This window comes from Enhydra lutris, unplaced genomic scaffold (assembly GCF_002288905.1).
Source record: "Enhydra lutris kenyoni isolate GAN:26980312 unplaced genomic scaffold, ASM228890v2 scaffoldscaffold17, whole genome shotgun sequence".
NCBI classification, from domain to species: domain Eukaryota; kingdom Metazoa; phylum Chordata; class Mammalia; order Carnivora; family Mustelidae; genus Enhydra; species Enhydra lutris.
In genome coordinates, this window is record NW_019154101.1 from 18,283,509 (window position 1) to 18,296,505 (window position 12,997).

The following is a 12,997-nucleotide window of genomic DNA, read 5'->3' on the forward strand; positions in this document are numbered from 1 at the left end:
CCTATGATTCCAGTCCTGTAATGGTTTCCCAGAAACAACCCTAAACCAGTCAATCAGGATTATTATTCTAAATTACCCTTTTAAAAATGTTCTTCTGACTCATGTGAGACTGTTATGCATTGAATTGCATAGTTTCAAAAGACATGTTGTCCTAATCTCCAGTGCCTCAGAATGTGACCTTAGTTGGAAATAGGGTCTTTACAGAGGTAATCAGTTTAAAATGGAGTCGATACAGTGGTCTTTAATTCAATATGACTGATGTCCTTATGAAAAGGGGAAATTTGGACACAGACACAGATATGCACAAGGTGAAGAAACGGAGATGCAGGGAGAACACCATTTGAAGTTGAAGGCAGAGATTAAAATGGTTCATCTATAAGTCAAATGTTGCCAGCCAACCAGCAGGAGCCAGGAGAAGCATGAAATAGATTCTCCTTTACAGCTCTTTGAGGTAATCCATCTGGCTGAAATCTTAACGTTGGAGATAATATATAGGCTACTGTATTTTCCAGTTGATGGTAATAAATAAATTTAATTTACCTCTATAACTGTAAGACAATAAATTTCTGTTATTTTAAGCCATCCAGTTTTTGATACTTTTTTTTTTTTTTATTGGAGCCCTGGGAAACCAATACCAATATTAATCATTTGGGTTCTCTTGCGCTCTTCTAACCAAGTTCTCACCTGGTTCCTTGAAGACTGACCCTTGACCTAGCTCTTATGTCTTCCATTTTAGGTCCCAGAGTGCACATCTAAATCTTCAGCCATACATTCCTCTAAAGCTTTATCAGAAAACTACAGTCAGACCTATTCAGCAGCCGAGGCAGCCAGTTGTCGGCTGCAGGATATCTGTTTGTGGGGTACTCACCACAAGAGAGTGTAATTGCGTGTTTGCTGTTTTAGATCTCTCACTGGACTAGGTCTTATACATCATTGAATTTTTAGTGCCCAAAATGATGTTTGGCAAAAACTGAGTACTGAGAATAACTTAATGTGTATTTTGCCTAATGGCTGTGACCAGTTTTTTCATCTACAATAACTGCCTGTGAGGATAACCCCGTTTCCACTGACTGGCCCACTTCGATGTTGACCACATGGCATTCAACAGCATACACTTCTGCCATGTGAACTTCTTCCCCACTCCTAAGGTCAGCTCTTCACCTGAACACTAAACAAGTCAGGCTGATGTAGCAAATACCTATTGTTTTGAATGCCTTAAAAAACTCTCCTTTTGTCTAGGAACCATCTTTGATAACGTTTTCCCATCTAGTTATATGTTTACCAATTGGTTTCCAATCTTTTCTGGTTTAATCTAGGAGTAAATTGACATGTTTAATGGTTAAATAAAAGCCTAAATGTTATCTGAAAAATAACAATAAAATTTGTAGTTGCAAAAAAAACCCAAGGCAATATGCAATAAATAAAACTAAATGAAAGAAAAGCTAGAGGAAAATAAAAAATATATTAGTAATTATCTTTGGATAATTGGTTGTAGTTGTTTTTCTTTCTTTTTTGCATTTTCCAAATTGTCCAAATTAATCTGTATTACTTTAATCTATATTATTATGTTATAAATTTTATTGTGTTTCCTAATAACATGTTACAAATCGTTTTTGTTTTAATATGGAATTCCTATCAAATTCTTCAAATGGTGCTGACCGCATAAATTTGACATTACAATAGCCCAATTAAAGCTGAATAATTATATACATTTGAAAATAAACATAGAAATGTCCAAGGAAAAAATTGTCAGTAGGAGTCAAGTCGAGATTAACAAAACAGGGAAAATGAATGCTTCATTAATTCGCTCATTCATTATTTCAGTGTTTATTGAATGTGTTTCATGTGTTGGGTACTTTGCTAGATGTTAGAGTCATTTTTAATTTGATATAAGCACATAAATTCAGAGCTGGTAGAAATCTGGAAGACCATTGAACGTGAATCTCTTTATTTATAAATAGGAAAACACAGAATCACAAAAGGAAATGTCAAAAATGACCTAGAATAAACATGAAGACACACATAGCTCCTGCCCTGAAAGTCCGTTTTGAAAATCAAAGAGATGAACAGACTTGCCCAGTGACTCCACAGGAAGGGGCTGCTGGCCAGAGAAAAGTGCTCATACAGAAGCACAGAGCTGTGAGATGTCAGTGGAGCCTACTTAGGGAGTGCCCAACAGTGTGGCCGCCTAAGGCACAGGCAGTGTAGGTAGGTCTGGGATGGGCTGTTGGGGCAGCAGGGGCCAAGTTGAGAATTGAGGGGGTTGAGGAGGAGGTTGCAGAGTAGGGAAGGTATGTGGGAAAGTACAAAAAGCTGGACATTTGTATGGATATCATTGATCATATGAAGAAAGTCTTTTATACCATGGTAGAAAATGTGGCTTTTACCTCTAACATGCTATAATGGCAACAAATGGATTGAAGCCGTTGAGGGTCATGATTAGCATGAATTTAAGGGGTAATTCAGAGAAATCAGTTAAGAAATGACTATCTTAGGGCTGCCTGGGTAGCTCAGTTGGTTGAGTAGCTGATGCTTGATCTCAGTTCAGGTCCAGATCTCAGGGTCATGAGTTCAGGCCCTACCTTGGGCTCCATGCTGGGCATGGATCCTATTTAATGAGAAAGAAAGAAAGACTGAAAGATAGAAAGAAAGAAAGAAAGAAAGAAAGAAAAAGGAAAAAAAAGAAGGAAGGAAGGGGGCTAGGGAGGAAGGACTACCCTAATCTAATTGAGAAATGATTGTGGAGAAGATAGCAGTGGAAGTAGAGAAGTGAGGAAAGGATAAATGATAGTAAAGAGGGAGTATGACAAGGGACTGAGCAGGACCACTCTTTGTATTGAGGGAGACCAAGATGTCTATGGCAGGATTGTCACTCAAATGTCTTCTGAAATGATGCATATTAAATGTCTACTCCAGGAGTGATGAGAGAGTGTAGTGAAGACTATGGTAAATAGTGCAGGCCTCACCTATAAACATCCAGTTGTACATTCTGTGTCCGTCCGTAGACTGTACTTGAACTCTAGGCCATGAGTTCAATTGACAGCAATTCTAACCCTGGCTCATTTGAATCATTAGAAAAGCTTGGCTCAAACCCTGTCCTCACCTCCCAAACATTAATGGTCCCAGAATGGAGTCTGAAATGGATATATATATATATATCCATTTCAGACATATATATATGGCAGGCCTGGTATACTTAATAAAATATACCCACCTCTAAATCTCCTTGCTATTGTTGCTACACTTAACAAAATAAGAAATGAGACCTGACAGTACTTATTCTTTTGGTAGAAATATATATATAATATTAAATTAAATATATTATATTATATTATTAAATATATTATATATTATATTAAATATTATATATATATGTATATTTTTTAAACTATCCAGATGATTCTGAAGTCCATCAAGTCCATATCACCCCTGGCAACAATGACCCCTCCTTCTGCAGCTTGAATAGCCTGGGTGGATAGTGATATCTATTATTGTGACCAGTAATAGAGAGGGATGAAGACATTCTGTGCAATGGAACTTAACGTGAGCTTCAAATACACTGAGTGAAAGAAGTCTGTTAGTTATCCGTGTTAAGTCAGATGAGAGTTGTGTACGAGGGTCTAGAGGCTTTTCACATTCTACTTCTTTAGTCTTCTCAAATATCAAAATTAATTAACCACTTGGGCTCTTAATTAATCGATGTTTTAGATGAAATGTGAAGAGATTATCCAATATAAAAATACTTGAGGTATTCAGGTCATTCTCAAGTTTTTGATTTAAAGTACATGCACACTGAGTATGAAATTTTAATGAGTTTATATTATAATATCTTAAGGAAATTATGTCACTGTCTTGGCCACACATAAACGTTATCCTACTTCTAATATGACTAAACTCCTCACATATTCTCATCAGGAAAAAAACAAAAAGAAACAAATGAATAAATATCTGGCTTCCTAAAATAAACCAAAAATAGTAGAATTATTCCAATTAGTTCTGGTCCCCTAAACAATGAAACCTGAATACTTCCTCCAACCCTGAATTCCCTAATAATAATTTTACACCTAACTTTGGCTATGCTGGTGGCTAAAGTTTTATAAAAACTCTTATGACAATGTTGCTACAATAAATTTGGTATATTTTCCCATTCTGTGATTGCTACCCTTAAATACTTATATTTTTGTATTTAGCTACCAGTCCTTTCTAGTACTCTTGTTAAAGAGTAGCTCAGTGGTATATATAATGGCCCTTAAAAGTGCATCCATGTCTTAATCCCTGGAATGTGAATGTTACAATACATGACCAAAAAAAAAAAAAAAAAAAATAGCAATGTGATTAAATCGAGGATCTTGAGATAGGAGATTATCCTGGATTATCTATGGGATCCCTAAATGCAACCCCATGTATCTTTATAATAGGGAGTCAGAGGAAGATTTGAAGACAGAAGAGAAGGCACTGTGACCACGGTAGCAGAGACTGGAGTGATACATCCACAACCCAAGAAGTACAGCAGCCCTAGAAGCTGGAAGAGGCAAGGAACAGATTCTCTCCCAGAGCCCCTGAGGTAGTTCTGCTCTGATGACAATTTGATTTGGACCCAGTGAAACTGATTTTAGATTTCTGGCCTCTAGAACTATAAGATAATAAATTTCTATTGTTTTAAGACACCACATTTTTGGCAATTTGTTACAGCAACCACAGAAAACTAATACACCCATGACATGCTGTTTGGCATTTCTACCAAAAGAATAAGTACTGTCAGGTCTCATTTCTTATATTGTTAAGTGTAGCAACAATGGCGAGGAGATTTAGAGGTGGATACATTTTATTAAGTATACCATGCCTGCTATTCAGGGAAGCCATCAAGCAAGACAAGTCCAGGCTCTAGGGAAGTACAAGCAGATCAGTGAAGTTGATCAGCAGATTACAAAGTCCAAACCACGGGGGTTCAGAGAATAATTCAAGATTCTCCAGCTGTGAGAAAATTCTGCTATAGAGACTTAGACACAGTGGAGCAAAAAAGAAGGAAGGAAATGAGATGAAAGGTATAGTGGGAAAGTCACGTGTTCTTAAATTAAAGAAATCTGAGATTAAAATTTGGCTCTACAACTTAATAAATATGAGACATGGAGAAAAATCATTAAGTTCAGATAAACCTCAGTTTTCCTAGTTTTAAATGGGATTATACCTACCAAGTTGGATTCTTCCATGAAGATTAAGTGAAACATTAGAAAGCATAGATTAAGTACAGTATTTGTTTCATAGTAGATCAACGCTTGTATGAGATTTTTTTAGGAAGGAAGGCACAAATACAGGGATGAAGTGACAATAAAGGTAGTTTAGTGTCATGTTACAGAATCTTGGGATGACAGATCTTAAGTTCCTTCAGCCAATGCTCAGAAGGTTGCCAAGTGGTCCCAAATATAGGATGAGAAATAGCGCAGATAAGAAATCCACAAGGGATTGTCACTGACCTAATCACTAGTGATTAAGAAGACTAGTTAACTGACTGATAGTTACAGTTGAAATTAAAATTTGCCAAGAATTCTTTGATTGATTTCACATATACATTTCATAATCACTTAATCTTCACAACTGTATCATACCCATTTTACATATGAGAAAACAGAGACAACAAAAATGAGTTAATTTGTCCTGGGTACACAGGCAGTAATTCCTAAATTTGGATTCTGACTCAAACTGGTTGATCCAAGACATTTCTAAAAGTAGGATAATAATGATGACATTCTTCTTTGTCAAAATCATACACTATGCTCCTAGCTTACTTATTGAATAAACATGTCTGAGTGTTTACCTTGAGTCAGGGAAATAGTCTTTAACAACCATAACTCGGACCTTTTATTTATGACAAATAGCACTACTTTCTAGAATTCCCTACAATGAATGTATATCTTTTCTTCTAAAGCTTATGTATACGTAGTTATTTATACCTATGAAGGATGCCCAAACTGTGGACTGCCAGATGAGACTCTGACCAATATTTCTTGTCATTTGACATGTGGCTCTGCATTCCACAATGATCATCCCTTCATCTGAATTACTCATGGGCTGTGGTCTTTAGACTGCCTTACTCATCTCCATCTGGAAATTAGTTCTTAGAGGTTAGACAGAAATATATTCTAAAATATTTGGCTTTAAATATGAGTATATTCTGGAAAATCATTTTAAGCTATAAAATCTTCCATTAGAAACAATCACCTTGGAATGGAATGAGCATTCTTCCAATTAACTTCTGCCACAGGAAATGCTCAGTGCCTACAACTCCTCTGGCACGAGGGAATTCTCCCTACTTACCAGGGCCATTTATATCAGCAACAACTCTGTGAATGGCATCTTGGTGATCCAAGAAAAGTTAAAATGTGGCTGTAAGTTTCTTTTAAACAAATGTAATAGTCCACTCAATTGCTGTCTTAATTCAATTTAAGGTCATAAGTATGGATATTACTGTGATCATATTTATGAAATAAATTACAATTTCTTTTATGTAAGTAAAAACCAAGGTTAATTAAAAGGTAAACATTAACTAACATGTCAGAGCTTATACCTTAAAACCAAGGTAAGTACTTATTACCAGTTTAAGAATTAAAGGGTTTGCTCCTCAGTTCCATAAAACTGGTATGTTTCCTTTAAGAAAACCATCTGATAAAATGAACAGATGGAAAAAATAGGAATAAAAGTTATGTTAGCTTCATGAATTAAAATCATTTAAATAAGGTGATAACTATAAAGTTATGAAAAGTGGGGATCAAAACTGATTCGTTGACACTTTAAAAATGAATTAGCATTAGATAGTGTATTTATATGGAATGATTTTGGGGGGACAGCTGGGTGGCTCATTCGGTTAAACATCTGCCTTCAGCTCAGGGCATAATCCCAGAGTCCTGGGATTGAGCCCCATGTTGGGCTCCCTGCTTGGGCTCTCTTTTGCTATCTCTCTCAAATAAAAAAATCTTTAAAAAAAAAGATTTTGGAGATATATGTTCTCTGGGTCTATACATATTATGGTTTTCTGTATTCCATTTGATGAGTAAATCATCTACATGTAGAGTTCCAAGGCTTTCCAAAAGACTGCACACTCCTAAAACCTGTTCAAATACCATATGAATACCTTAAAGGAGAAAAACAGAGAGAGAGAGAGAGAGAGAGAGAGAGAATAGAGTGTGATCTAGTTTCTATGGCTACCAAAATTTTTATCTCCCCCAGTTTCACCAGTACTCACCAGCTTTTTTACTTTTTTCTTATTTTTAGTTTTTACCAACTTCCCAGGCTCAAATATTTGTTGGCATGTCTATAACCATCACAAACAAATAATACCTTGGATATATTCTGCCCTATCTTATAAGAGTTCAAATATTTTGATAAGAATTTAAATTCCTAAATATCCATCATATATAACCATGACTGATATGAAATGTAGCATATAGAAAACATATTCATCTACATATGTGAATGGTTATAAAACCACATTTATTTTCACTGAACTACCTGGATATAAAAGCAGGCATTTTATTCCACCTGGATGAGGAAACCAAGCAGTAAAATGGACTCTTTCATTCGTATTGACACATTAAAAATAGGGAAAGAAGAAGTACTTCTAAAGCTTGTTTAAGTCTTGAACAGTTGAAGCTCCGGTTTCTCTTTCTTGTGAAATATTCACTTTCCAAAATATATTTGGTCTATTCGGGGAATATATTCAGGTACTAATTTCTAACCGAGGCTTTGAGAAATTTATTTTAAACTTCAGCCAAATTCACTGTTTTAATTATGCAAGACTCACTAGTTTAATAAGCCCACTCTACAGCCCACTGCTCAAAGTCTTTAACAGCAGGATTCTAATAGAGCCAGGTCCAAAATGCAAATGCTGCCATCTGCATCACCACATCCACTCCAGAAGCATTGCTATTAAATTAATAGTACAGTCTGTAAGATAGAACAGCAGAGACTCCAACCATGTGGAACCAGTTGAGTTTCTGTTTAACCTCCAGCAGATTGAAACACATAGCCAGTTCAGTCATGGCCAGCTTAGTTAATCCATACCCAAGAGCTGTGTCCAATTTCCCTGACCAAAGGAATTGGGGGCCAAAAAAAGGAAAGGGAACAGTAAGAAGACATTAGTTCCCTAAGTACAAATATAAATAGGTTTCAACTGAGTGAGTTTCACTGTCCCTGATTGTGTAAGGAGTGGCTGATCAATCTGGCACAAGCTCGAACATTAGGATTAAAAACATAATATTGCAGAATGACTTAAACTCTTCACAAAAAGGAAGTACATCAAGTATATTAAAATGGCATTTTAATATATTCACATATTGGTATAATTTAGGGTTAAGTAGAACTTCTGTTATTTGAAAACTATTTGCAACTTTGGTCTTCATTGCAGGTGATTTTACATTAATGAGTTTCGGCATAATAAGTATTAGACAAGATTCAATTTCTATCCAGAAAAAAATTATTTCAAATTCTGTCCAGAACAGATATTTGTGTGACATGGAATTATGAGAATTTAATTTTTGCCCTGACTCACTTAAAAAGCATACGAAGCTGATCATTTGGGGAATCCTGAGAATTATTTAGAAATCTATCCCTTTGAAATCTCTTGCTTCCTATATGTTTCTTTCTTCTTTTTTATTAACATATAATGTATTATTTATTTTAGGGTACAGGTCTGTGAATCATCAGTCTTATTCCTATAGGTTTCTTTAAAGTTTTATGACTACAAGGGCCACTCCTAGAAAAGAGATGCTTATAAAATGAGCAAGATAATGCTGGCCATTATTAGTATGCCTCTAATGCAAGATTGCTGTTACTGGATTCAGTTGAGTTGAAAGGAATATTAATCATCATGTTGTCACTGTCCATGTACCCCCTTGAGGCTATATACGAAAACTGTGGGGCCATAGCAGTCTGTAGGGAGGCAATATAATGACTGTATTTCTGTTCCAATGATTTTAAAGGTACTGTATGGCATAAAAAATTCAAGGTTAAAAAAAAATTGAACTCTGACTTATTACAGTAACATATTCAAAGACGAAAAGTATTTACTAGTAAATCAACAATTATATTTGCAGTGCTATCGTATAAGGAAAAACCTCTTGTAAATAATTTAAACATTGCCACAGATTTTGAAGTCACTTTGATTCCAACAATTAAATACTACTTATATATTTATACCTGGAATTACCTGAGAAGTAAAGGTACTCATTTAAACACGATCAAAAATGTTAAAACAAGGGAAAACGCCACGTGAAAATTTTCCTTTCTTTCATGTCAGTACACAAAATATATATTCTAAATAAAAATAAGGATAAACACAAAATTAAACAGTTACCTTTAGTTAGTATTTTCCTTTCAGGTTTCTCCTGCTTTTCAGTCTTATCTTTGTGTATTTCTAGGAAAAATACAGAATTTATAATTTAAAAAACTCTCCTTGAAAATGTACAAAATGTAAACTATTGCTATGATCTAAACTTAAAATTCTACCATGAAGTCTAAATTTTTCCTAAATCAAAAAAGTCATCATAACATATTGCTAAATAAATCACTCATTTATTGAAATAAGGAAAAAGTTGGATTTACCTCAGAATTAGTGTTATTTGAAAAAGCCTAAAAACTTACATAAATGGGGATATGTTGTCACCATTTTCAGTGCTAAAATTGGTCACAAACTATAATTATGTTTTATTTCAATTACTCTCAATACAATTAAGAATCCTTAGTAAGAATGTCATTTAGATTGAGGAAGATTTCATTTTTACATATTAAATTAAGAATTTGTGAAATGAACTGTAACTACCTAATAGGAAATACATCTCAGAAGTATTGACTCTAAGCTATGTTTATAATCAGAATTTGGCATTGCATTTAACCAATAATTACTGCATGCAGATAGCACACATTTCATGGAATAAGTCAGTTGTTACATTTTTTTCTAAATATCAGGTTTTAACAAATATATTTAATTTGCTGCTAGCTTCAGTATACATACATTGCCAAGGCTTGGAAAATAAAGTTAATTGTGAATTTGCAGTTAATTTGGATAGACCTAAATTAGATATTAGAGTTTACAAATATGATTACTACCTCTGAAAAGTGACTTAATCTTAATAGCCTGGTTTTTCTTAGAAAAATGCTAATGAATTTTACTTATTTATTTATCACAACTTTATTTCACAGATGATTTGAGATGGTGCTAATCACTGTACACATTTAAATTCTCCATTTGTAAATATGAATTTGCATTTTTGTAATTTTTCCAGAAGTCTGAAATCAAGACCACCCATTGGAAATTCCTAAGTATCTTCGGAAAAGACAGTGACTTTCACCTGCTAAGAAGGTAACCATCACTGTGAAAACTGCCTCCTTGCCTGCCCCATGAATCCTTCATCACACTATTTACAGGGCACTCCTGCACCCTTATCCCATCCCTGACTTTGCTATGGCAATAGAGATAAAAAAGAGTTAAGATACTTAACCAAATCTCTGATAAAATTTCTCCAAGTTTCAAAGAAAGATCTTCAAAACTCAGAGGAATCCATTCTTTGGCTTCTCTTGTCATTTTTTTTTAAATCTCTTCTCCATAGGTTTCCAGATTCTGCTCCATGTGTGTGTTTTTTGTATGTGTTCCAGATATCTGATGGTAATATCAAACTTTTCTGAGTTGGGTGAATCATTATTTGGGGGTAGGGTGGGCTGTTCTTTGCAAGCTCTAGTACTTAGCAGTGTCCATGGCCTCTACTTGTTAAATGCACGTAGCTCCTCCCCTAGTCATGACTATGAGAAGTGTCTTTAGACATTGCCAAATGCCCCCTGTATGGCAAAAATGAGCCCCCAAGAAAATGCTCAGTTGGCTCATGACAGTATTTCTCTTGCTTATCCTGTGTTCTTGGTTTCTAGAGTACTCCTGAAATTATGAAACGAATAGTGTTGCACTGTAAATTATCATATAGAGATATATGTAAAGAAAATTTTGATTTGTTTTTAAAGAAACACGCCCTATTTGCAAAGGCACTGTAAAGTTGTATCTTACAGGCTACAGACAATAAAGCTAACACAAGCCTTGTTTAACATACACACACACACACACACACACACACACACACACAGGATTTATATCTGGGGGCTCCTGGGTGGCTCAGTGGGTTAAAGCATCTGCCTTCAGCTCAGGTCATGATCCCAGGGTCCTGGGAACGAACCCCGCATCGTGCTCTCTGCTCAGCTGGGAGCCTGCTTCCCCCACCTCTGCCTGCCTCTCTGCCTGCTTGTGATCTCTATCAAGTAAATAAATAAAATCTTAAAAAAAAAAAGAATCTATATCTGTAGAACTGTCTAAGAATATGAAATAACCAGCCTAATCCCCTTCACTAGCTAGACCTATACTGCCCTAGGCCGTAGCCGCAGGATTTACGTGCATATTAAGGACATGATATGCAGCTCGTCCAAATTGAGATGTGCCGTAAGTCTAAGTATATACTGGATTATGAAGATTTAGTATAAAAAAGAATGTAAAATATTTCATTAATGATTTTACATTAATAACATATTAGAATGATATGATTTTAGACATATTTAGTGTGATCATTTTATTTGTGTGACAACTTGGTTAGATTACCGTCCCAAGTCATTCAAATGAACACTAATCTAGGATTTGCTGTGAAGGTATTTTACAGAAATAATTAAAATCCCTAATCCGTAGACTTTAAATAAGCAGATGATTCTGGATCATAAGGTTTCCCAGAGAGAGGAAAGAAATTCTGTCTGGGGATGAAAGCTTTCATCCCTGCCCATGGATTCAAGTTTGCCTGTGGTTCTCCCTGCCTGACTGCTGTCCTGCATGTTCTGACTTGCTCAGCCAGTCCCCACAATCACATAGGTCAATTCCTTGTAATGAATTTCTTAATACACAAATATATCTGCATCATCTTCTACTGGTACTCTTTTTCTGGTTGAGCCCTCACTGACACCCTGATTAGGTTAAATAAGACACAGGATTAAAATTAATTTCATATTACTCTTTTTACATTTTAAATGTGTGGCTACGTGGAAATTTTAAGTTTCATATGTGGTCACATTATATTACTGTTAGTGCTGGTTTAGTCCTAGGAGTCGGCAGATGACCTTTTTAAAACCTTAGGTCATCCACAGGGTTAAATCTTTCACAAGTGAAAAAGCGAATTCAAAATTTCCCTGTCTTACTTCCTCCCTTCTATTCAGAACAACAGAGGCTGTGGAGAAGATTGGTGCCTTGTATAACTCAAGGCAATAAAGCAAGTAACACGCCAGAGATGTAGAGGAATCTTTGGATATGCCAAGGGAGTCACCTTTAAGAGATAATTTCTTACTCCTCGTAAGGGTTGATTCAAATGTAGAAATGGGATGAAATTTTCTAAATTAAAAGCTTACATTATATGCTCTATTCCTTGCGAGACAAGAAGGCTTTGAAATCGTCGTTTAGAATAATGTTTTTCCTTTAGAGGTAGGCGTATGTGTGTGTATGTGTGTGTATGTGTCTGTGTGTGTTCTGTAGACATCTGTTGGCCACTCAGAAGAGCAAAGCGGCGGTTCTACAGCTCCTACAGGAGGATCAGACCTGACTTAGGACTTTCTGCAAGTTCAGGTGTGAAAAACCATCCTGGCTTGGTAATCCTGTCAGAGCTTCCTAGCCTAACTTCTTCTTGAGAAATTCACTGGATGGGGTAGTGGTTTGTGGTACTACACAACCCATGTTGGTCAAAGGCTGGAAGGAAGTTTTCAGATCAGAGAACAGACATAAGGAGAACAGCAGGAGCCACCTGGGCACCCTTTAGCTCTAGCTCTTTCTTTCTTTCTTCTTCTTCTTCTTTTTTAATTAATTAATTTATTTATTTGACAGAGAGAGAAAAAGCACAACCAGGGGGAGTGGCAGACAGAGGCAGAGGGAGAGAGAGAGAGAGAGGGGGAAAAGCAAGCTCCCCGCAGAGTGGGGAGCCCAATGTGGAGG

The 12,997-nt window shown here is 35.8% G+C and overlaps 1 protein-coding gene across 1 annotated transcript in view; it reads right to left on the reverse strand.

Moving 5' to 3' along the window:
* LOC111147752 (triadin) overlaps positions 1-12,997 on the reverse strand; it is a 296,121-nt gene that overhangs the window by 241,512 nt on the left and 41,612 nt on the right. The window contains 1 exon segment of the mRNA XM_022503974.1: positions 9,350-9,409. Within this exon segment, the coding sequence (XP_022359682.1) occupies positions 9,350-9,409 (60 nt within the window).